This window comes from Papilio xuthus, unplaced genomic scaffold (assembly GCF_000836235.2).
Source record: "Papilio xuthus unplaced genomic scaffold, Pxut_1.1 DF828952.1, whole genome shotgun sequence".
Classification (NCBI taxonomy): domain Eukaryota; kingdom Metazoa; phylum Arthropoda; class Insecta; order Lepidoptera; family Papilionidae; genus Papilio; species Papilio xuthus.
Window position 1 is genome coordinate 2,584,220 of NW_013529697.1, and position 25,548 is coordinate 2,609,767.

The following is a 25,548-nucleotide window of genomic DNA, read 5'->3' on the forward strand; positions in this document are numbered from 1 at the left end:
CAAATTTTGTAGTACAATTTAAGGATATAAAAGTTTTATTAACATCTAAGAGAATTTTCCTATTCGTTTGAAACAATTATTTGGAAACTTCAATAGTTTTTAACTGCAGGGGTTTTTAATTCGCCTGCCATTTCTTTTACTTATTAAAAATAAATATCTGAAGTTTAAATAAGTTTTAAGCCGTTTATGAATTAAACATAAAACAAGGTTTTTTAAAAAAACCACGCTCGTACTCTATACCATAAACTTAAGAATTTCATAAAAAAATGTTAATTGTCTATGATCGCATCGATATGTCGCGGTACTCGTGTTGCCCTTGACTTCGTCCAATTTAATAGTGTTTTTAAAGAATTCATTCAATGTATTAATAAATAATTGCATTAATATCGTTAATATTTGTCTAAATTGTGTTTTAAAAGGTGTTGTGTGTTTAGTTTTCATAGGCGCTGTCTATATTTTGCATAGCGTCACCTGACCGAACTCATTGTCATTTCCCGCCATTGTGATTATCGAAGAAACTAAATTGAGGTTTTTCGGTGTTAATTGAGATATTTAGATGAAAAATCGCTAAATCGTGTTATCGCGGCTGAGTAATGTCATTACACGGTAATGACGTTTGTTTGCTAGAAATAGAAGACTACAACTTATACGAAGAAGAAGCATCGGATCACGCTTTTGCCAGGTAAGAACACCCGGCGTGGCTTTAGTTTTTGACCAAAGTAAGACTTGCCAATATCATATTTTTATGTTAAAATATTGTTTATTTTTTTCAAAAAAAAGTACAAATAGGTGTAATGTTTCTGTCAAACACATGATTTCGCGGGTTGAGGCCGCTCCCGCCCCTTGCCGGTTTATAGTCAGCTGTTGGTCCGCCATGTTTGGTCAAATCAAATAGGCGTAGTAGGCGCTTCATTTACTAACGCGCTATTTCATACACATGTGTTTGTATACTACCGCTGATGATAATGTAGCGGGTAAATAAACATTGATTTTTTCTTTAAAATACAGTGTAATTTTGCATTTCAGAATAAAATCTGAAGCATGTTATGGTTGTGTTATAAAAATATAACAATATTTTTTTTTTTTAATTATTCCAAAGTTGAATATTTATAAACTAATTGTCTTATAAAAATAATTAAAAATATGTTATGCTAAAACAATACTTAAAAACGCAATTTTCAACATTTTTGGAAGTGCAATGTTTAATGTCAAGGGTGTTGTGTTTCAGGAGTGAGAAGCATTCAACGTCAGGAAGTAAGACAATGGAGGCAGAAAAGAGAATCCGCAGGGAGATTGCTAACAGCAATGAAAGGAGGCGCATGCAGAGCATAAATGCTGGCTTCCAAGCTCTACGAACACTTTTACCCCGTCATGAGGGGGAAAAGCTCAGCAAGGTCAGTTCTTGCTGATGTCATAAATATTTTATGAGATATAGTATTACAGGAAGCATTAGTTTGTGTATGATTTATATTTTATGATGAATAATTTCTAATTTTGGTTTTTTCAAATGATTTTCACAAAAGATAATTTGATACATATAAATTTCTTTATAAATAATTGTATGGATAACAAATATTTAATAACTTTAACCTTTTGCACTACTAGACTTAGGATGATGAGCATTTACATACTGAAGTATTGTGTATAAATTAGTTGACAGTTTAATATAATATTGTTACAGGCCGCAATACTGCAGCAAACAGCAGAGTACATCTACTCCTTGGAACAAGAAAAAACAAGGCTATTGTCACAAAATTGCCAATTAAAGAGATTGCTGAATCAGCATGAGGGAGGAGAAATACCATTGAAGAAAAGAAAAAGTGAAATTATTTCTCATGTACCATCTATTATTCCTGACTCAACTGATGACACAATCTCCAAGTCAAGGTCACCTGAACCAGTTGCTTATATCTCTGTATCAACTGGTCCCCAAAAGAAAGATATTGAGAGCACTGAACTGAAGACTCAATTAGAGCAGGAAAGACGTCTACGAAGATTGCTTGAGGAGCGTTTGCACTCTTTTGAGACACAGATTTACCCAGAAACAGGGAGAGATTTAACACATCCAGTTCACTATGAACAAACAGATGTTTCCCTATGCAAGCTTGAAGGTGATGAGATTGAAGCACCGGTTGTTGAGGCCCCTGTTGCACCTTTATTGGAAGCAGCTATTAAGGCAGAACCAAGAGTGGAGGTAGAAGTGTTGCCTGATGCCACTCATGATGCATCTTCACGCTTGTACCTAGCTAGCACAAGCCGTCAGAATTTAGAGACAATTGTAGAGGCTATTCGTCACTTGGAAGGAGATCATTTATTCCGGGAGGAGGCGGGAGACGCTCCGTTAGCGCTGACTAAGAAAGTGGAGCGAGCGCCGCCGCCCCCGCGACCGGGCGTTATTGTCGTCAAGCACTCGTGATTGCGCTAGTCGTACTGAGTTATTCGGTCAACGAGCACTCCCTGACCCTCCTCGAATATAGTTTTAAAAAATTTTAGTTGTTAAATTGTCTTTTCCAAAGTGACGAATCGATAAGTCTGCGTTTTTTATTTTTTTTACACATTGATTGTATGGATACGTGATTAAAAGGATGCATTGTGGTTGACAGTCGGCACTGTGCTTAGTTTAGTCTCAAATATAATGAAAATAACTTGATTGTAATTTTTAACCTGTTTGGTTTAGTGCGGCTTGCTGCAACAGTTTTGATGACTTGTAATGACTGACTTACATAGGATTAGGGTGAGAGAATAAGTAATTTGAATGCCGCGTGCCAATATTATTTCATGATATTGTTAAATGTGTAGGAGTAGATAAAGAAATGTTAAGACTAGAATTGTGTATTCAGACAGTTTAGATCAATTATTAGCTATTGATAAAAAAACAGCAAAAGATTTATCATGGAAGCAATAAGCAAAGTTGAGATTGATGCTTGTAATAGTAAAATGGTATTCTGGGTTATTATGAAACAAGAATTGTTTAGGCATGCGGCGATATAAGTTGTTTTCAACTTGCAATTACTCATTTGAAAGGTATATAGTGTGTAAAATTATGTTTCATAGACAGTTTTTATAGTACTCCCAAAGACTGGAAGTACAAGCTCGTCATATTCTCAATAAATTATTATTTATGACAGTTTTTGAACCAGTTTTTGCGGGAACTATAATATTTTAGGTATCTCCTTTTCATTCTATACAATTTTTGTATGTATTTTGAATGCTCTATAGGTTCTATTGGGTGTAAGGTTTGTACGTAAAAGTTACGTATGTATTACTATTTTATTGACTTACAGTTATTAAGTCAGTTGTAAAAAGAGGGTGAATAAAATTAAATGTTGAATTGATCTAAAATATTATGTCCAGTGTAGTGTTTGTGTTACAAGTCCCAGTGCTTTCTTTATATTCTATAATGATAGTGATTTATCAAGTGGCTTTCACATTGCCCTCAATGTTTGGGTCAGAAATTCTAATTAAGAGCATTCCATATGTTCGAATCTCTTCGAGCATAGTTTAGAGTAATACTTGTGAAGTGTAGTTTAATTGAAGCATGATTTATATGTTATATTTAATTCAAGTAGATATAATGCTTACAATAAGCATAGTAATGGTTTAGGACTTGGTTAAATATAAACACGATCTTGAATTAAATATCTAAAAAGGAACAAGTATGTTCATTATTCTACCCATATGTAAATTTAATATTGTGAAAATAGCAAATAATCGCATTAACTACTGAGCAGGTTAGAATGTGCTGCTCGGTGGAGTAGCATTGGGCCAATCGAGCGGGCTACGATTGACACCCGATGCCTCTTTACTTAGCTTTGATACTATCGATTTATAGTCAAATCTACAGTTTTTATGGTGATTTGATCATCGATTTGAACGATTGAAGAGTTCGTGAAAATTTTAAAATACTTTGAATAGATGTAAGGCCCCCGCGGTGGACCGAGTGGATCCATGTTTAACTAAAACGGTCTTGTGTTTTAATTATTGTTCGCTTCAACTTGCTGTCGTTTTTATTTTGTTAAAACTTAACCAGCAGTGCTTTTGTTAATATTTTTTTCTTCTGTAAGTTTTGAGACATTGTTTAGTTACGACTCGGCAACAGAGTGACTAATGACGTAGCGAAGAAATAAACCAGTGCCGTGCTCCTTTATCGGGGATCATATGAATTTGTTAAGACTGATCATTAATTCATTATTAAGTTACGCTAGTTCGAGCCACCATATTGGTAGTTTTAGAATGTGTGTGTATGTGTGTTATGTTGATGTAGCTATTTATGTGGATGTATGATGAAGTGACAGATGTATGAGATGTTGCTTATCCGATAGTTTTACAGAGATTCCTTCATTTTGACATTTAGAAATAATTAAAACCATCAATTTCATTATTGTATGTTTCGATCATTTGTATTGATAATAAGTAATTATATGGAATCTCTCTAGCTCTGTTGGATGCTGTTATGTTTACTTTGTAGTTCTTTGATGTGATTCGAGTTATTTATTTGTCATGTACTCCGTTCCCACTGGACTAGACAGTTCCAATGCCAGCACTGCACATTGAATGGTCGAGGCTAGAGTTGTCTGTTCAGTGTTAAAAATCTCACTCGACATGTCTTGTGTATTTTGCGCTTTATCCGCTTAATTCACAAAACACCGGGTATATGATTTAAAAAAAAACGTTATTGGGGTTATTTGTAAGATATTAATTTCTATAATTATAAAATCCAGTGAATTTATGTCATACTATTATTAAGCCCTCCCTTCTAGTTCATTGTAACACTCTGTTTCTGAGTCCATAGTTTTAAGGAGTTGTCTGCCTACCGCCTTTTACATTATGTCAGTATAGGATAATTATTAACAATGTAATATAATGGACTTGGTTATACTATTAGTGTAGTCAAAGTATCTAGAACATAAGAGATTTTAAGTCAAAGAAAGCAAGTTAAATTGTTTAAAATGTGTTATTATTTATGTCTTAAAGTATTAAAATGGTTATTTCTTATTAATTAGTTTGTAAACCACGATTATGAGTATGTTCATTAGAGCTTTTTTTTACTTTGACATATGACTAAAACCAATAAAACGTCTTTTCGACTAGGGGATGCATAATATTCCATAAAATAAACATTTTTGATAGCTTGTAAATGGGATAAGACTATGTTTGATCCCTGATAAAAGTAAATGTTAGTAATTAAATTTTATTGTAATCAGAGTATATGCAGAATTGTATGCACTTTTAAATCGTTATTTACATTTTAAGTGGGTATTTTGAAAAAGTTTAAGATCTTCATAATACCCACATTTGTCTGTTGATTTTTTGTCACCACATTTTTAAATTATTCATAAACAAAGTAAATAAGAAGTTACATAATTCGAATCTAATTAAATTATAGGGTGAACAGAGCGAGGGCGATTCAATATTTATGTTGAGTCGTTATATTGCAAAAATTTTACTCAAAACCAACATAATATTGGTACCGTGTTCTCAAACGCATACAATGCTACGTATACCGATGTATTCGTACTGTTTTATAATTTGACAAGTGTTCTGTATTTGTAAATAGTCACATCTTTATTATTTTAATTTCTCAAATGCCATTTTAATTGACTTTGCGTAGTTTCGACGGCGAGGAGTGACCTCGCGTGTTGTGTTTTATTGGTTTTCAGTGGCAATTGATGTGAATACGTACACAATTCCATTTTCTACACTCTATCGCGTGTTCTGATCACAACAAAGATCAAAGGTCCCCTTTGATATCTAAGATCTTTTTACAATAAAATTGTTTTGCATTTTTAATTAAGTTCTGTCCAAGTAAGTGGTTACTTTAAGAAGCTTTTAGATTCAGTTTAGCGAGTCTAAAATTAGAGGTGGGGTGAACATCACTATTGTATGCACCGAAATGTTTTATTGTAATTATATACGCAAGATTTTTTTTTTTATTTTGTAATGCATTCACCCGATCGCTAACAGACTCAAGTTCCTATACACGATAGTTAGTTATGATGTAATTTTTTACAGTTCGTAATTAAGATAATGATAAAGTGTAGAAAACAATGCAAGGATGTTTCCTTTTTGATATGAAGTTGATGAATTATATTTCCTCTCATTTTAATTGTACCACATTTGACCTACATTTGCGAATATTTATAAAATGATTGATATTTTTGTGTTTCATTCAACTCTCCTTACCCTTACCTTAAAACAATTTTTTTCAATATAATATATACCTACATGCTTTATTACGTAAATTTAATATTATTATGTTATTCTTCCTATATTAACAAATATTTCTATAATGAGGTCGTTGGTGATAAAAAGTGTGAAACATATAAATTGACCTTCATTATATAAATACTATCTCAAAGCGTATAATATGTGCGCACAAAAATCTTTACAATTGTTGTACTTAGCATACTATGCCTACACACTAGTGTACGAGAGTGAACGTATTTGTGAATGGGCTGTTTTTTTTTTGCTGTAGTGGATATTTCATTAACGTACTCGGTTAGGCTGTAGTGCAAAATGTATAGAATACGTTACTTCATTCATATCTGAACTTAAAAATATGGTAACTCTACTGAAATTAAATACTTCTGTATTTTGCGTTTTAACCAAATTGTGATTTGGTTTCATAATTGGATTGGAAAACAAAATCAATGCCCAGAATAATAACAAGGGAACGATGATTTTTATGAGAACCACGTGATACAAACTTAAAATAATATGATGATTCTGTGTAGTTTAATTTACGGCATGTTCCATAAAATTTTATATTAAAGTAACATATACATCAATATAATTATCGTCATTTGTAGCCTGTATCCTGGCTATAAGTTTCTGGCTCGCTGCCAGGCACGTTGCGTGCGACGTACAAGCTCATAATCAATACTGTTGAGGGGCATGCGTCCTAACCATCTGCACCCGCCCTAACTTTGACGCCCTAAATTAAGTCTTGGGGAATAAACATATTGCGTGGTATAATATTATTAGTTAATAATTTTATTCTCTCGTCTAAAAAATAGGTTTTTAAATGAAAATGTTAGGTACAACGGAAGTTGAAGCATTTCGTATGTATACAATGAGATTCACGTATCTATTATTTTCTAGTCTCATAACGGTAAAGATTATTGTTCTGGAGACGGAGACTTTTAATCAGGTAGGAAAAACTTAAGCGGATCTATTGTAAAGTACGTGCCCACGATATAATTAGCGATGAGTTTAAACCTTGACAAATCTGCTTTACTGTTGGATAAGAACATGAATACTGAATAATATTTCTGGTGTTAATATTATGCCTATAAAACAGCTTACAGCAAAAGATACTGAGGAAGGTTACTGCTTCGGCTCCCAACTTTTACCTACCATTGGAAGATAAGAGGAGGTAGAGGTAGGTTACCATAGTAGAGATCGTTATCCAACTCTAGCTTAGAATTAACGAACATAAAATTGAACGGATTCCGATAGAATGAGTCCCCTTACGGCAAGCTAGTCGGCTACAGACCAGCCGCGGATTTTTGAATCTCAAACCTGAATTTACTTACAACTGTCAATTTTATAAAATTACATTACAAGAACGAGTCTTTTTATAAATAATATTTGAAACCTATCAGGATATATTACTTAAGGAAACTAACCCGGACAAATCCGAGAAAAAAGGTTCACAAGATTATCGTAACAATGTGTGTAGTGCAATCTATCATCTATGTTCTATTACAAAACCCATTTGTCGTCATCCAAACGTTTGGGCAAAGGACATTCCCTGAGATGTTTACACATAGATGTTTGTCGATAAATTGTTTGAATCATTAAAATTTCTGAAAGCTCCCGTGTGTATTTACTCTTGATATGACGTGAGAGAATCGCACGCGACTGCTGTATCGTCACCTTTTGTCCCCATCACAACTCATCTCAAGGATTATTCAGTTGCACAACAGACCATCGAATGAGCAGTCGTGTTTAAATCACCGTCATTTTGCACGCTATTTACGTTTTGAAATAATGTATTTTTAAACAAGTTCTAGTAAATTTGGTTCAAATTAAAGTTATTTTAAGTATTTAACATATCCAATTGCAGATTTTGTAAGTATTTTCTTTCTGTATTGGTTTTTAAATTTTATTTTCACTTTACAATTTAAATAATCGTCTCGATCATGCGATGTGTGGATTCATTTACGGTGTTAACATATAGTATATACATGTTTATTTAAGAATAATACGAAAATAGACCTATTTTATATATCGTACCGTAATAAAATCATCTTATATTCTTTAATTCATTTAGTATGTAAATAAATTCGCATTGGCATTGCCGGAGAAAGTTTAAAATCATGTAAATATGAACGGATTTTGTTCGACTAAAACCACTGGAACATTAGGGAAGTGATAATTTTTGTATTTTTGGTGATGAGATATCGTTCATTAAAAACTGTTACAATGAAGCCACCGAAATCATTTTAAAAAGCGAAAAAGATTTTCCGCTTTGATTTAAGCGGCAAAAATTAATCTGAATTTTCTCCTTGAATTTTGCGCTTGATCACTTCATGGTTGCTTCAACATGGTTTTTTATATTACACCGTACTAGTTATAAAAAATATTTAAAATTTGAAGAAACATAAATATTGTAAACAGGATACAAAAAAGGTAAACATTTTAGAGGAGATTTCGGTATGGCTGAGGTCTGAGGTCTGAGGTCAAAGTTACTAATTTATCAATATACATAACAATAGTTTTAAAAATTAAATATTTGCCTAAATCATGACCGTGGCCAATATTAAAGTAGAGCGATGAAAGTTATGTAGGTGTAACAATTTTTCGAAAAATTCAAAAATTAACAAGGCTCTTTATAAAATAACTATATTTATATATCAAAATGATTCGTAAACCTAAAAGGCAGACAAATCTTTCTATTATATTTTTTAATTACTTAATTTCTTTACAGAAATTATCAAAATGCAGATATTCTTGTATTTGAGTTTCGTTGCTTTTACACAACTAAGTTATGCTCAAATGGATATTCAGTTACCAAGGTAAAAACTTAATATTTTACGCTAAAGAATAGCTAATTTCCTAATAGGAGTCAACTCTTGCTTAAATCAAAAAAAGAAAACGCTTTTCTAACAGTCCGAAAAACTGAAGAAATTTAAGATCTTGATCTTCCAACTTTTACGAAGATACAAATTAGTTCTCAATTTAAATTGTTTAGTCCAACGTAAGCTTATTTTGTAACTTTTCTTTTAGTTTCAGTTCTTTTAGTTATAACGAAGAGAGTAGTAGACTTGTCAACTCGATAAATGAATTCGGGTTCAAATTGTTATCGAAAATGATGAAAAAATATCCCGATAAGAACATAGTCATCTCACCAGCGAGCATATCTTGTAAGTTTTAAAATAGTTTTAAAAGATTTATAGATCGTAAGTGAATATAAATCTGTTTCTATCATGACATCGCTGACTATTACATTGTCCACTTGTTATTCCCGGTAAACAATAGAAACTAAATATTAAACCGAGGTTCCCAAACGTCACGTCATATAAATTGACGTGACCAAATTCACGTTGACGTGACTGATGTGGGTGAAACCTAATAGGAACCTGTAGTAAAAATTAACTGCTAGTTTATTTTATTACCTTTTCACTTTTATACGTCGTAAAGAGATTAATGTTTCATTAAATTTCATTGCCTAGGCTATGGAGTTGTTTTTTCCTATAAGATGTTAATATCGAACAGGTCTGCTGGCAATGACTCTTCTGGGCAGCGTGGGGAGGTCGTATGACGAACTTGCCGGGGCACTTGGATTTTCCGAAGGTAAAAGACAACAAAGGATGATGCGCCTATAACACTTCCGTGACATTTTCCTATAATAACTTTTAATTGTGAGGACAATTGAATTGCACGTTAAAATACTTTCTTTTTTTTAACTCCATTGAATTAGAGCTAACAGGTCAAAGCTTTTTATGTTGTTATTTAAACCGTATTTTTTTACACTAATCTGAAAAAAGCGGAGCTATATCGAATTTTTCGATTACGGGTGATTTAAAATTTAGTCAATTTACTATTTTAATAATTAATTTTACATGTAACAACAAAGAGGCTTAAAAGGGCCAACATAATGTAACAAATCAGAGCCATTGAGGTCTGTTTAAATGAAGTTTCTTAATGGAAAAATATTCAGACAAATTTACTCGTTCCTCAAATCTGTTTAAAGTTTTAAAGACTGATTGAATATAAGCTTAGAAAAAAACATATAACAACATATTATTTTTGTAGATATATTATTGAACCGCCAAAACCACGAATTGTTCGGTGAACTTTTGCGACATGTGAACTCAGATGATACTTGGAGTAAGACCATATTCGCTGACGCAGTGTTTGTGGACAGTCGGTCACAATTACGTGAGGCCTTCCGCGCTTACCTGGTTCGGGTCTATGGGGGCGAAGTCCTAACTGTCAACTTCACTGACAGTATGAATGTCAAGGAAATTATTAATGAGTTAGTATGACAGGTCATTGATTGTTTTGTATATTACTAAAGACGGTTTAATTAATATAATTTAAATAAAGATAACATTTAAAATGAGTTTAACTGCCACGCATTATTTTGGTTGTATAAATAATGTTGATAAGAAATTCGCTATGCAATTATAAATGAAATAAAAAAATAATTTTCAATTTAAAAAAACAAAACGAAACGGTTAACTAAATGTAATTTGATTTTTTTACCAATAATTCCTTTTACAATGTACAAAACCAAACATAGATTTGATTTGATGCAGATTTATATCGTCCTTGCTCTAGTTATTTTGTCATGCATAAATCATTTGAGCTAATTAAAAGTGTTTACAGTACAATTGATACATTAATATAAAAAGATATGTGACCCTGAATTTCAATGATTTAATTATACCTATTACTTTTTTCAAACTAGTAAACCTAAATAATCATAACCAACGAGTATCTTTCATTAAAAAAAAAACAATTATATTATAATAAATGTAAAAAGATGAAACAATGTAACAAGTACATTTGTTAATATTTATTTATGAATAAAACTTGTTCTTTTTTTCTCGGTTAACCGCAACCGTAAATATTAATTATCCAACTTTAAAGTTGTTAGGAAAATAATGCGTTGTTTTTTTTTAGTTGGGTGAGCACGCAAACCAAGGGCCAAATTGATAATTTCTTAAAGGAATCTTTGCCTGTGAGCACTAAAGTAGTGCTATTAAGTGCTCTTTACTTCAGTGGGCAGTGGGCGAGACCTTTCTTACCTGAGCACACAAGGAAGTACGTATTTTAATTACAACCAGTTTGCCTGTCACCTGGTAAAATAGATCTGTAAATATATAAGTTGCAATTACATTTACTCTGACTTAAAAGGAATAGCTTAATATGAATGTCATATTGATTGATGACCATTTTAAAACTTATACAGACGAGTATCATCCTTGTTCCAAAGAATCGTATTATATTAGTAAACTAATACAAAATGTCCGCTCATATACGTCCCAATCGAGAGGCCGAGTTGACTTTAAGCTTATTCATCTACGCCTGAAACAAAAACATAACTATTATTTTCTATAACTTTATGTATGTTACAGGATGCCATTCATGCGAGGGAAGGACAAAATCACTGCGGATCTCATGCTAAATTTGGGTCAATTCAATTATATTCATTCTGCGAAAGATGGTTGGTATTTTACACTTTTTTTATTTCGAATCTATTTTAAAGAAATAATAAACGAAATATTTTCTCAGGTCTCCACATGATCGCGTTCCCATACAATGATAGCTCAACGACAATGTACGCTTTAAAACCACGTATGCCTAGCGAATTGTCACTGCCAGATTTAATGGAGCGTTTGGATCACTCCAAGATTGATAGCTTAATAAACCAGATGACTAGGTTGGACACAGTTGTGAGGTTCCCTAAAATGGAGATCAAAAGCGATGTAAACTTAGAATCACATCTAAAAGAACTAGGAGTAAAATCCATGTTTGATCCACGCGAAGCTAATTTCGCTTTAATGATAGACACAAATACGATAGCAAACAGAACTGTCGATGAAATACTAACGAGGATTAACGAAGGCAATGTGGAAGAAAGAAGAGTTAAGAGTATAGTTAACAATCTTATGAATCCGGGAGTTTATGTTGATTCAATCATGCACGAAGTGAAAATTAAAATTAACGGTACGTATAAACATAATACAATTACTTCACTTTAACACGATAATGCCTTGTATTTTATGTAAATTAAGTAGTAAAAAAGCGATGAAATCTAAGAAATACCTTTTGGTACACAATTTAACTATATGTTAACTTATAGTTAACTTGTTAGTATTAAATTGTTTAAACGTAATAAGAATGTTAATAGAGCGGTTAATTAACGCAATAATTGCAATATTACGTAAGTGTCTATAAAAAGACAAGAGAGTAAACCTTTTAACATAACTTGAACATTATAATTATGATATAAATTAGATTACCATTTGTTTCTAACAGACATAATTCTTAGAAATGTTCTCTAACTGGTCTGTATACCTACATCCTCAAGACCACAAACTCCCGAAAATTTTGCCAGATCGTTATTTTGTCTATTGTCAGGTGCCCACGAACCTATTCTAAAGATGTTTAGATTCATGGCCTTAAACCTGTAATCTCTATTCTAATCGAATTATTTAAAAAGGCAATATAAAATTGTGACAGTTATATTTTTTAAAAAGAGCAAAAAAATGTTAGTATGTAGCTACATTTTTAAACTAGACCTTTAAAATTAAATATTGTACACAATATGGTATACAATACCTCGGTTTTTAGCGTTATACCAGAAAACATACATTTCAGGTACTTATTATATCGCTTAATATTACGTGTGCGCACTGCAAATGATGATATTTGTATGCGTTACGATCGTCTACATTGGCACATTACTTGTCCAGTATCCTTGTACCTGAGTAGTACCTTTACTTTATACTAAGAATATGTAGAACATATATCTTATGATAATCAAGAACTTGGTAATTTTATAATAATATATTGTCGAATTGCTTGTTTTCCGGAAAAAGTATCAAGTATCCCGCATTCCTTTATTTTACTACGGCATTGTGTGCAACCAAAATTATCTAATTTATGCGATGAGTAATAATGTCAAGGTTTTACAACCACCATATTATTTTTGGAGATAACTTTGGTTCAGTACCATTAAAACTTAATGACGGTTTACAATTACGTAAGAGACGCAGAAGAAAATATTATAATAGCTATCGGCGGAACATTTATTTCCACCCGCAGTGGACCTGCGGCCACATACAAGCCAATTTTGTTGAATATTATATTATCTGTGGTTATAAATAATTGCAGAATACGGTACGGAGGCGGTGGCAGCAACAAGCGCTATTCTGGCGCGGTCGTCGGAACAATTTTACGCTGATTCACCATTCTTCATGTTCATCAGAAACGAAAAGACAAAACTCATCACATTCAGTGCACTTGTGTTTGATCCCACCGTTTAATTTATATTGTTAACTAGTAATAAAAGTATTTTTGTTATCTGTTTTTATAACATTTCAACTATTACCAGAAACTTACATTTATAAGGTCCCCCTGGCAAAAGCTAGTCTGATCAGGCTTTTCCGTGTAACCTCTAAAACCCAGGATAATTAAACATCCTATTACGGAAATAGATCTTATAGGTTTTTTTATTTATCGTGGATTTCCACTGACGAATTACGTGTCCAAAAATATAGTGTTAACTAATATTTCTGTATTAAGTGTTTCGGCAGTGGAAACTTGCGTTTATAATGAAACTAATATGGTAGTTCCGTTTCTGTACTGGTCACAAACGGATAAATAACTTATGGTTATGTAAATGTCATTGTACTGAATATGTCATTTGATATTAAAAGTTCTAATACATATGTTAATTGGAAAGTTCAACAAACCGTTTTGAAACATGTAAACACAACACATGACATTTTGTGAAGAATTAGGTAATGCGATTCTGGGATGCAAACATAACATGTTGCATTTTTGCAGGGATTTGAGATAAAATTAAACTTCAATAATACTTTAACTTTATTTTTGGAATTTTCTGATAAAATATTAAAAAAGCATACTAATATATAATAGCAATTAGAAAGTTTAAGTAATTAAAATTATTTACTGCTAAGAAAATATTTTTTTAATACATAACAAAAACCATTTAAACGGTGCTTAGATAACTTACACTTTAACAACTATATTTTATTATTATAATATACAGGAATGATAGGGGTGGTCACAAGGGTCATCAGAAAAATAAAATAAAAATTCCCCTCTGGGTATTAAAAAAAAATGGCATTTTTTAAAAACTTAAAAATTTAACACCTTCTGGGGCCATTTTAATTTTCTTTAAAATCAATAAAGGGTTATTGACGATAACATAATAGCTTTTTTAAAAATGTATTATAGCAATATTTGTAGGTCGTTGGTTACAAAATTGCCCCAGGTGTAAAATTTTTATATTTTTAAAAATGTCCTTTATTTATTTTTAATACCCAGAGGGGAATTTTTATTTTATTTTTCTGGTGACCCTTGTGCGCACCTCTATTATCCCCCTTCCTATGTACATAACCTTTTGAGACATCCTGTTAAATTTTAATGTAAAATTATTTTTTTATAAACCTTACATTAAAACATGTCTGTTTGAAGAGAATGTAAGTGCTGGCAATATTATGTTATACAAGTATTTTAACTGTAGAAAGTTAGAATAAAATATTAAAATCCATAGAATCAATCTGCCTAATTAAAAAAATCTATATGTAGCAATTTAACTATTATTCCTTAATCTCTCTAACCTATCATTAAGAGTTTGTTTCCATTGTTCTTCTGATATACTCTGTGCCCACTCTGGTATTGATGCTTCTGGTAATGCAAAGTTAGCCATCGCTGACATAACCTGTGAAATTAAAAAATGAGTTTATTTTTATATGTGAACTTGAGCAATACAAACATTTCTTCTTTAATATGTGACATGGTATGTTTACCAAGTATCTTATTTTATGAATATGATATTTCATACAACTTATTAATCTTTTGAATTATTTACATAAATGTTGAAAAAGACATAAGTAGAAATTAATTGATTGATAATAACATATTGTAACTTTGAAATAGGGGATTATGGTAAAATAATATAAGTGATGAGCAAAGCCTGAACATCCCAAAACAACAACAAAAATTCATTTAAAAAATAGCAACCTCTTGTGCTCTTTCATTATCCATTTGTATTGAATCTGTAGATCTAGGGGTGCTCCAAACTTCTCTAACAAGCACATTTTCTATGGGCTCTATTGCAGGCACATCTTGTGAAGGTACTTCCTGATCCTCAGCATACTGGAATAAAGTATAAAAGTTTCTTATGTAGTCCTAGATTTATGTAATTATTTCACATATTATATAAATAACAAACATATTATTTTTGAAGTTTCAATAGTTAACAAAGTTTTAGATTTGTTGGATGCTTATGTACTTATTGCATTTTAGTACAAATAATTTTAATTATTCTTTAAAGTTTATAATAAGTATTAGAAATGATAAACTAACTATTCCCTCTGTATCTTCGTCTCTATCATCAATATCAATGATGGCACCATCAGGACCTTGTGGTAGCGGCTCGTAACCGAAGTATTCAGACTGCTCATCATCACTCTCTTCATTGTTGCCATTTATAAGCTCATGTCTGGGAGGTGGGGTCAAATTATTTGGAGAATTTTCGGGTGGATCTGGTCCGTCGCACACCATGTTTATTTTAATGACAGTGAATTGAAGTTAATTTAGTATTTCAATTAGGTTTTTCCTACAAAAGCAAAAGGGTCAAGCAATAAAATCACTTTAACTGTTGATAGTCATTACACACTCCATTCGATGTAAAAGCGTAAAGAAAAGTTTGTGCCCAAAATAAATGACAAAAATGCAATCCGACCAACCACAGAAATTCCTTTATTTTCTGTTGAATTAAAATAATATTTTTAAAGTGCTTTTGTATTTTTGTATACTACAATAACTTTAACTTAAAGTCAAAGTCAAATTCAAAGAGTATGTAACCAATTCGTAGTAGGCAAATTATATCAAATAGAATCTAAGCCATAAAGACTATTTTTTCAAACAAAAGTTGTAGTGGCGTTATAGTTTGTTTCAGTTTGGAGTTGAACCGTTGGACCCTTGTTTAATTTAGTTGACTCGTAATCCGTTATTAAAGTACCAAGGTGCACTGCTGGCACTACATGCAATAGTCGAATCTTACTAAACAATATGAAAAATATAGGCTTTTTAGTTTTATCATCTAACGAATAACCAATATTAATTTCTGATAAAGTGATTTGGTAAGATATTGTCGATGAGGCTGTCATGTTATAAACAGTTATAAATTATAAACTTCAATGTATATTAGCAAACTTGGTGTTGCTTCATACCTAAAGTTTGACATTGATAGATTAATAGCATAGTCTGCGATCTGCGTCTACTCTGTTCTGTTTGTCAGCAAATTTGCTGTCAAATTTTCATTTCAGTAAATAAAAACCGTAAAAATTGGACCTTTATGGAATAAATCTTCTTTACTTTTAGTCTCAGCTATAATTACAGTAATGGCCTGGAGAAGTCATGGTGTAAATAATGCAGATATGATAAGGAACCTTCGAGGTATATCTGATTTTATAATATTGTATGTAATATGTTATTGCGCATACCCCTGTTTAGATAGAAAAATTAATGTTTTTATTGTAAAGTATTCTGCCAATTTTGATAACTATTTAAATTAATTTTTACATCTTAATCATACAAAAATCATGTATTATGCCTAGGAGATTTTTACTTCACTTCTGTTTTGTACTTTTCAGCTAATGGTATTATAAAAAACGTCGCTGTAGCTAATGCAATGAATGCGGTTGATCGTAAATTTTATTGCCCGTATGCGCCTTATCAAGACTCTCCACAATCGATAGGATATGCTGCTACCATTAGTGCTCCACATATGGTAACAATCATTTATAATTAAAAAAAATAATTTAATAGTAAACGTAAAATGTAAACACATCATTGACGTTATTTTAAAAATGTTTAAAACAATTGTTTTTTAGAACTCTAGCAAAAAAATACTCAACAAAGTAAAAAAACCATGCACTTTCCACATATGTTTAGTATAGTATGATTTTAAGTATTTAAAAATAGTAGTATTATTGGAACAAATAACATTTGTGCATTTATTTTATTTATTCTGATAGTTTTTTGTTAAATATAGCATGCTCATGCTCTTGAAAGACTACATAACCAGTTAGTTCCTGGTGAGAAGGCTCTGGATGTGGGATCCGGTTCTGGTTATCTAACAGCTTGTATGGCAATCATGCTTGGAGATAACGGCAGTGTAGTAGGAATTGAGCATATACCAGAACTTGTATCGCTTGCTACCAAAAACATACAAAATGGCAACCCTGATTTACTTACATCTGGAAGAATTAAACTTATTGGTAGGTATTATTTTTGTTTAAAAAAATTCTTGTATCAAATTATATATGATATAAAGCTTCACCTATCATTAGGCTTGTCATGCATGATAACTTAGTGATTTTGCAACAAACAAAACTTTTTTATGATAATTTATAAAAAAAAAATATTGTAAAATACAATTAACAGGGTTCTCTCTACTAAACACCACTCCAACCAAGATGAAGTATTAAAAAATTTGATGCTCATCTACTTTTTGGCTATATTTTCTAAAAACTGATATTTTTTAAGCTGGCGATGGAAGAAAGGGATATCCTGCTGAGGCACCATATAATGCTATTCATGTTGGGGCAGCAGCACCAAGTCTGCCGCAGGCTGTAAGTAAATATGATACTAAATATATATGTCTTAATTTATAACAGTACATAACGCACATAATGTAATTGTGTATAGTAATTAAAATAGCAAGTTAGTAATGCAAGTGTGCTTTTTATTTTATTCTATTGGAACTACTTCAATAAAATAAAATATTAACAAAATGAAAAATGAAACTATAACAAGTTGAACAGTGTTACAATAATGTTATTGGAATTTTGCTGTGTTATGTATTATGTTCCCATACATGTTTACAGTTTTATATACCTATCATATACTTTTATGTCAAATAAATGTTTAATAATAATGCTTCATTATTTAACACCTTGCCTATACTGTTTGTGTAAGTATAATTTGTTATATTCAGTTAATAGACCAACTAAAACCCGGAGGACGCCTGATTGTGCCAGTAGGCCCTGAAGGAGGGGAACAACATCTTACACAGGTATGAAACAAAATATGGTATAAGTGCGAGATATTTAACTCTAACTATGTTGCTTTTAATAGCTCTATACCCGGATCACTTTTTGACATAGAATTTATTACTAAAATGAGGTACTATCTTCTTATGTAATACACTTACAGGTCGATAAGGCAGCAGATGGAACAACATCGGTCAAGAAACTAATGAGTGTGATCTATGTCCCGCTGACAGACAAAAATCATCAATACCGTGAGTGACCATCACTGTACACAGTATTTTATGTACTGCTCATAATTATCTTAGCAACGGTTCTCATTTACTGTCTTTTCAAACGCTTCCGACGATCATTCAATATATAAAGTATGTTTGGATAAAGAACAGTGGTTGGCAAATGACAGCTTGTAAATATAAATTTATTTTAGATGACAAAAGGTGATGACGCGAGTAGATGAATTATTTCTTTAAAGAAAAGAATGTGTATATAATCTTAAAGCTTTATACCTTTTTATGTAACATTTATCAAAATAAATGTCAAAATACTATTAGATGTTAGTTTTATAGTAAGTCATAAGAAATTTCACTCAAAATAACACACAATCAGATTGTGGCACAAAATCTATTTGTAGGTTTTGAGTAGCAATGTTTATTATCATAGTTTGCTATTTGTAGTGTTATTAAGAGGACTTTGTGATACATGGTTCGTTATAAAACTCTTGACTTTTTCTCAAATATTCATAGTTTGAGTTTGAACTTATTGTAAAGAATTTGCCGGCCGCTGATACATATTGAAATATTTTATTATTTATAAATTTTATATCCACACACTTATTGTAAAGTTTTTATATTTTAATTACAGATAAATATTTGTACAGTTATACAAGATTTATGTGCTTTGTAAAACTCTTTTAATTAATTAAAATAGAAAATATATGTATTGTATTATGTATCATCATGGATATTAATTAACTGTTATATATTTACTCAGTATCATTATTGGGATGTTTGTGTTTTTAATACAAGGGTGCATAACTTTATTTTATATAGTTAATAGGTAAATAGAAAAAATGAATTCCTTATATCTTTGGTTTCTTAGTTAATTTTATATAAGATTGGAAAAAATAATGTCAGTTTTAATTATCAAGGTAAAACTTTACTACCCTATGTCGATATTTTTTGTATGTTTAAATTGTTTTCACAGTTGATCCATTGTTTTAGGTTCTTGGCGCTAAACTTTTCATTTTATAGACAAATATTTTAATTTTCAAATATTTAAATTGACTCTGATATGCCTTGTAATTTATTTTTTGTGCCTATAAAAAAGGTAAGCTAATATTTTAAAAGTGATAAAAATAATGACGAAATAAATAACCTTCTAGAAAAATTTAATAATTTCTTGATTGACTCTTTTTAAAGAATAAATAATTGATTCATTGTTTTAGGTCCTTGGCGGTAATTTTTCGCTAACCTTTATTATTTGAAACGACTCAGAGCTATAGCCTTGTAATTTATGAAATAAAAAATGAAAACTACAATAACATTTGCGTTTTATTTCGGTTCTAATTTTTTACTTTTGAATAATTTTCCTGTAAACTTTTTCTTGCCGTATGGTTTCTCTTCCTTACTTTTATCGGACTTTGGTTTCACGTGTAATATAGAATACAATAAATCTGCTTCCGCTTTATTTTCAACGATGTCAGCTATTTGCTCCTGAAAAAAAAATGATCGTATATTTTTTTAATTGAGGAGATAAAAACGATCTTAGTATTTAGGGAGCCTTTTATTTGTTTTTAAAATACATCAAAAGTACTGACTAAAATTCAGACCTGTGATTAAACTTCATCATTTTTTATTTTTTTATAAGATTACACTTCTTTTAAAACTGATCAGTGATTTATTTTATTTCACAACTTTCAAATATTATAAATTTGTTTACCTTTGTAAGTGTAATCAGATGGTCCAAAGATTGTCCCCTGTTCATGATTCTGGTAATATTCTTAGAAGTGACTCCGGGAAGCTTCTGTACAAAGTCGTGGACCAGTATATTGTATCGTTCGTACCACATGTCATCCGCTGTGTTGTCACTGCTCAGAGCTATGGCCTCATCTACGTTGGGATTCTTTCTGCCTTGCTATAAAAAAATAATTGAAGATTATGGATTTATTTCTAAAGACAAGTACCAACTTAAGGTTTTCATCGCCATTAAAACAACTGATAAGAATATGTTCCCTTTCAGTCAAGAGATATATTGACATAGTAATAAATTAATATGTCAATATACATCTACTCACACTTTTATATGACAATTTGTATTTATTCCTTGTTTCAAATAAATGTATCAATATTTAACCATAAAAACTTACCTTGAGTTCATAGAACAATTCAGCGGTAGCGTATGGACTTGGAGACCAGACAAGCTTCAATCGGGGGAAGTGTATGGTGAGCAGCTGCAGCTTCTGCTGGATCTCCGCCCCAGACAGGTCAGTCGACACCACAAAACTACCCTGTTCATATCTTACTAATATTATAAATGCGAATGCTTAGAGGGATGGATATTTGTTTGAAAGTATCTTCGGAACAGTTCAATGAATCTCGCTGAAATTAGACTTAGATGTAAAGGTAGTCTGGAAGAACACATAGGCTACTTTTTTTAATTCCAGGCAGATGGAATCGCGGGCGACAGGAAGTAATGTTTTATTATGCAACCATAATAACTCTGCAATATATAGAACACAGTAGTAATTGATTAATTGGAAGGCCCAACGGGAAACGCTTTTTTTAATTATTTTTTTTTTTAAATTTCAAATAATTAAACATGTTTGTCTGGTAAGCTTACTTGTAAATGGAATGGTTTCTTCTGATCAAACTCAATGAGCAGTATGGGGCGGCTGTAGTTGCGGCACATTTGTGTGCACTGAGTGTACAGACGTCCGGAGTTCAAGGACCCGATCAGGTCAGATATGGACTTGCGCTCCACACATATGTCCGGAGTTAAGATGTAGTCACCAATCTATAGACAAGAGCTCCTGTTAATTCTATTAAATATTGTTAATCTAGTTTAAATTAATCTACAATCTGTTGACATTTCAAAAGTATAAATTCTTTAAAAAAAACCTTAAAAGGCTTAGTGCCACCAATGGTCTTTGTCGGAATGTCTAATTTTTATTTAATCTAGAAATATATCCTGATTTAAATCATATAACTTACAGTAATTGTGACAGGTTCTATATTGATTCCTTTCTTATGCAACAACGAGGGAAGATCGGAGCGAAACTCTCTCATGTCCACTATGACTAATGGTTTCTCTTTATTCAGAGTCTGCCCACCTATAAATTTAATAAATAAATGCAACAGTAATAACTTTTTAAATTGAATTATCTGTTTAACTTAATGGTACATTATCTTCCAGTTACTAAATATTTTCTCGCCATTAACAAATAAAAAAATTCTTAATTTAAATTACCTGCTTTTCGGGTATCAATTACATTTTCTTCTGGTTCAATATTAAGGTTAAAATATTCATCAGTTTTTCCATCTTGATATGAAGGTATCACCATTACCTGAATAAAATGTAAAATAGTTAAATATTTATTTTTAAGTAAATATACTTTTTAAGTATATAGCATATATTTACTTACACCTTTAGTTTCAATAAGCAGTTCAAAAGCCAGTTTTTCCCGTTTCAATGACGTTAAATACGCTTGCTCTTCAACAGTTTTATCATGAATAATAAAATAAACTTTTGCCTTTGGCTCTTCAGCTTTCTTCCTGCATTCAAACAATTCTATTTGTCGTACAGCTGACATGTCGCTGTGGTACAAAATTATATATTCAGGACGTAATGTTTCCAATGTTATCCCCAATGAAAACACATTGCCATTTTGTTTGAAAGTTTGAATACATATCAAAGGTTTTTCAGTTTCGATTTGTGTTAAATTTAAATCATCCAACTGTAAAATAGAACAATGATAAAAACAAAAAATACAAAAAAAAAACAGACGAATTGATAACCTCCTTCTTTTTGAAGTGGTTAAAAAATAATAAAAATTGTCAAGAAATAAAAAGTACAGGAGGGAAATATCCTAGGCAAAGACATAGAAAATTATGAGTTTATTAAAGTGAATTAAAAAAATTGAGCTAAATTTCCATATTTAAAAACAGTATCATATTATTAACATACCTGTGATAATGGTTCAAAAATACTTTCATCTGCAGATTTATCTGCCTTAACAGGTAACTGGCTCAATGTCAGCACATAGTTTGATTTGATTGTCTCATCACCATTACAACTTTCATCATCTCCATCATTCTTTTCATCACCTACAGAACTGCTATTTGGTTTAATCTCCGTTTTCAATGGTAAAGACTTCTTTGCATTATTATATTTAGAACACACTGTATTTATTGTTAAATCTCTTCTGAATGCTGTATACAATAAATATTTATTTGGACCCATCAAGAGATAGTTATTTAATTGACAGCATGTCTTATTATCTTGGCAGAGGATTAAGACTTTAGTACTATTTAATTTTCCTTTGCCCTTTTTCTTTACTTCTCCGGGTATTTCTTGGGTTAGTAGATCACTCAGACATTTCCATTTTGGACAGTGTTCTGGATCAAATTCTAAAATGAATAAAAAAGAAAACTTTAATATGATAAATTATATCCCTTAATACCTTGTTTTTGAAGTAACTTATTTACCCAGAAGACAATAACATCCCATCCCAATATCAAACATTTAACCACTTTTACCACCAGAATTCACCTTTAACTTTGTAAATTTTACAATAATCAAATTATAATAGCTTTTGTCTATCATAAGACACTAAGATTTACATTAAAAAGTTTTTGTGCTTCAATAATAGACAGTATATTATAAAATTACCATTTCTACTGTTATAAACTCTTCCTCTTGCGGCTCCAAACAATTGGTCAGCTGAATCAAGCAGTATCCATCCAGAGTTAACTTTAGCATACTCCGGAGTTCTATATTTACTGACTAGAGCATAAAACGACACTGGATCATCATGTATCAAGTTGCTAAAAAAAGAATTAACTGTCTAATTCTTCTTACTATGGCTTTTCACTTATAAAACATTAGAAAACTAAAGTTCTCTCATTGTTTCTATGGAAACTTATTTTTTTTTTAATAAATTATGTTGTAATAGTTTTTAACATATGTAAGAGTAATAGAAATATTTTTTTTAAATTGGAAGTTTTGTATTTTTAAATTAGTTTATATAATATATAAAAGGTAAACAAACTTATTTACCCACATAATCATGCCTCTCAATACTTTTAAATCTTGAATGTACTCCTTTGTTCTGGTGCTAAGCTGATGCCAAATACAGTCAAGTTGCGATTGTAGTATTTTATGAAACTTTTTTGTTATACAATTTTCCATTGTTATTTCCTAAAAAGGAGAGATGTTATGTATTCTTAAATCTAAATATTAGCTGTAAACAGTTATATGAATATAGCAGAAAATATTCTCTATATAGTAGAAGGAATTAAATAAGATAGAAAAATCTTGAAATATATTTACCTGCATATCAAGTGTCCTGTTAATACTTTTCAATTGTTTAACAGTGGAATTCATTATGTCCAAGAGGCACATTTGTATTTGAGCCGCCTTCGCCGAGAGAGGTATTTGTAGCTCCACAACTTCAGCCTGTCTACTTTTAAGGCTTTTTATTATGATACCATGAAACCTGCCAGTTAGAAAAATTAAATATAAAGTAAACATAAATTTTCTTAAATCAGAAAAATTATATTTGACTAAAGTTCCATCCAAACCTCTTTAATGGTTTCAACTGAATAGGTGACAAATTTACAAACAAGATTTATGTTAGAAGCTATACTTTAAATAGAAGTTGGATATTAAATTCCTCACCTTGGCCATAGGAAAAGTTCTGTCACAAAGAGTGCTCTCATAACTTTTTCAACTTGACTGTATCCAAATGTAAATGATATTGGTGAATTAGAAAATGCTTTTATAAACCCTGTCTGTAAAATGAAAATTTATGTACATATTTCATACTGAATTGTAAAAGTACTAAATATACTTTCAGTTACATAAATGTATTTTGTTAGTTTATTAAATTAGAACATATATTACACAGAATTATATACTTACTTTATTTTTTTGTCTGTACAATCTAAGCACAAATGCCTCTTGACATGATTCTAAAACTGTATGTGCTCTTAAAACAATAATGCCAGTGATGTGATTAACAGGTACTCTATTCTTTAATAAATCAACTACCAAGATTCGAGTGGATACAAAAAATACTCCTCCTTCTAAGTATGTCTTTTCTCTAAAAAAAAAAAAAAACTAAGACTAACCATAATAAATAAACAAATGGATTTAATTTTAATACATTTTACCTTTCAGTACCAATATTTGGAAGTGAAGGTAGATTGAATTGTGTTGTGAACAACTTCTCTTCATCATCACTGCTGTTCAGAACTAAAACTAAATTACCAGGATCATTGTAAACCCAAATAATGTTGGCTAAAACTTTGTCATAATTTATTCCTCTGTAAATAAAGTGGTATTTAGTACATATAAATATTCTTCGTAGTTAAACAATGCCTACAAGAGTAAAAATTACTTTGCCATGATTAGTAGAGCATCCTTTTCTTGAACATCGATAAAAATTTGTTTCTCAAATGGCAGCAATGGATATTTAGTTTCGACGTCTATATCTAAAGTTTGATCTTCGTCATTATGACTGTCCATGTTTACTAATAATACTTATATTAGAGATTAATTTCTACACTTTCTCAAGTGCTCTAATTTTTTTAAAATTTATTAAGTATTAATATTATTTAGTATTTATCAACAACCCATAGATTTAAATTTAATTTAAAGCTGAGGCAGGTTGTTTAGTTTTTATATTATAAAATAAATCAGAGTTTTCGTAAATCCTGACCTAAAACCTAACCTTTGAGTTTGACAATGACATTGACAATCATACAGTGTCGTTGACATTTTTGTTTAAAAATGAAAACCTTTTACTTCTTTTAATTCTGATGCTTTGATTGCTAATTTAAAATGTCGATAACTATTTATTAAAGGTTCAGTCGAGGGTGAGTTTCAATAATTTTTCCTACCGACGATGATAGCGAGATTTCCTCTCCATCATATCAAGTAAGGTATACATTACAGTATTTAGATGCTGCAAGAAATTATTTTAAAATACAAGAGGTAAATGAAAATCATCTTCCAGAATCTAGGGCATGAGTGTATGATTTTACCACGGGTAAAATAAATAAACCTT

General features: G+C 31.0%; 5 protein-coding genes across 9 annotated transcripts; 3 read left to right on the forward strand and 2 right to left on the reverse strand.

Annotated features, from left to right (window-relative positions):
• Positions 1 to 290: 290 nt before the first annotated feature.
• Positions 291 to 6,155, forward strand: crp (transcription factor cropped). 2 transcript variants are annotated; one of them, XM_013324279.1, is made up of 3 exons: positions 291 to 682; positions 1,229 to 1,394; positions 1,682 to 6,155. In XM_013324279.1, exons 1-3 carry the CDS (start codon positions 594 to 596, stop codon positions 2,414 to 2,416), a joined length of 990 nt encoding a protein of 329 aa, XP_013179733.1. In that variant the 5' UTR covers positions 291 to 593; the 3' UTR covers positions 2,417 to 6,155. The 2 variants fall into 2 exon arrangements, with proteins under 2 accessions (XP_013179733.1, XP_013179740.1); XM_013324286.1 differs by lacking the exon at positions 291 to 682 and adding an exon at positions 888 to 974.
• A 1,774-nt stretch (positions 6,156 to 7,929) lies between these two features.
• serpin-13 (serine protease inhibitor 13) lies at positions 7,930 to 14,061 on the forward strand. Of its 2 annotated transcripts, none has more exons than XM_013323718.1 (9): positions 7,930 to 8,073; positions 8,933 to 9,020; positions 9,238 to 9,368; positions 9,721 to 9,798; positions 10,261 to 10,483; positions 11,134 to 11,274; positions 11,589 to 11,677; positions 11,746 to 12,180; positions 13,351 to 14,061. In XM_013323718.1, exons 2-9 carry the CDS (start codon positions 8,944 to 8,946, stop codon positions 13,500 to 13,502), a joined length of 1,326 nt encoding a protein of 441 aa, XP_013179172.1. In that variant the 5' UTR covers positions 7,930 to 8,073; positions 8,933 to 8,943; the 3' UTR covers positions 13,503 to 14,061. The 2 variants fall into 2 exon arrangements, with proteins under 2 accessions (XP_013179172.1, XP_013179162.1); XM_013323708.1 differs by having other exon boundaries at positions 9,232 to 9,368; positions 13,351 to 14,060.
• A 529-nt stretch (positions 14,062 to 14,590) lies between these two features.
• On the reverse strand, positions 14,591 to 16,064 carry LOC106126238 (male-enhanced antigen 1). 2 transcript variants are annotated; one of them, XM_013323753.1, is made up of 4 exons: positions 15,923 to 16,064; positions 15,574 to 15,826; positions 15,229 to 15,363; positions 14,591 to 14,926 (listed from the first exon to the last, which is right to left on the reverse strand). In XM_013323753.1, exons 2-4 carry the CDS (start codon positions 15,769 to 15,771, stop codon positions 14,798 to 14,800), a joined length of 462 nt encoding a protein of 153 aa, XP_013179207.1. In that variant the 5' UTR covers positions 15,772 to 15,826; positions 15,923 to 16,064; the 3' UTR covers positions 14,591 to 14,797. The 2 variants fall into 2 exon arrangements, with proteins under 2 accessions (XP_013179207.1, XP_013179217.1); XM_013323763.1 differs by having other exon boundaries at positions 15,957 to 16,063.
• Positions 16,065 to 16,488: 424 nt separating this feature from the next.
• On the forward strand, positions 16,489 to 19,797 carry Pcmt (Protein-L-isoaspartate (D-aspartate) O-methyltransferase). Of its 2 annotated transcripts, none has more exons than XM_013323739.1 (7): positions 16,489 to 16,668; positions 16,866 to 17,002; positions 17,267 to 17,492; positions 17,761 to 17,846; positions 18,212 to 18,289; positions 18,430 to 18,517; positions 19,708 to 19,797. In XM_013323739.1, the coding sequence occupies exons 1-7, from the start codon at positions 16,614 to 16,616 to the stop codon at positions 19,719 to 19,721; spliced, it is 684 nt and encodes a 227-aa protein (XP_013179193.1). In that variant the 5' UTR covers positions 16,489 to 16,613; the 3' UTR covers positions 19,722 to 19,797. The 2 variants fall into 2 exon arrangements, with proteins under 2 accessions (XP_013179193.1, XP_013179184.1); XM_013323730.1 differs by lacking the exon at positions 19,708 to 19,797 and adding an exon at positions 19,484 to 19,525.
• On the reverse strand, positions 19,796 to 25,212 carry mei-9 (DNA repair endonuclease XPF mei-9). Its single transcript, XM_013323700.1, has 15 exons — positions 24,880 to 25,212; positions 24,653 to 24,805; positions 24,402 to 24,582; positions 24,159 to 24,271; positions 23,811 to 23,976; positions 23,542 to 23,678; positions 23,151 to 23,305; positions 22,446 to 22,888; positions 21,904 to 22,215; positions 21,729 to 21,825; positions 21,473 to 21,591; positions 21,102 to 21,275; positions 20,629 to 20,769; positions 20,202 to 20,396; positions 19,796 to 19,975 (listed from the first exon to the last, which is right to left on the reverse strand). Exons 1-15 carry the CDS (start codon positions 25,005 to 25,007, stop codon positions 19,814 to 19,816), a joined length of 2,676 nt encoding a protein of 891 aa, XP_013179154.1. The 5' UTR covers positions 25,008 to 25,212; the 3' UTR covers positions 19,796 to 19,813.
• Between the last annotated feature and the right edge of the window lie 336 nt (positions 25,213 to 25,548).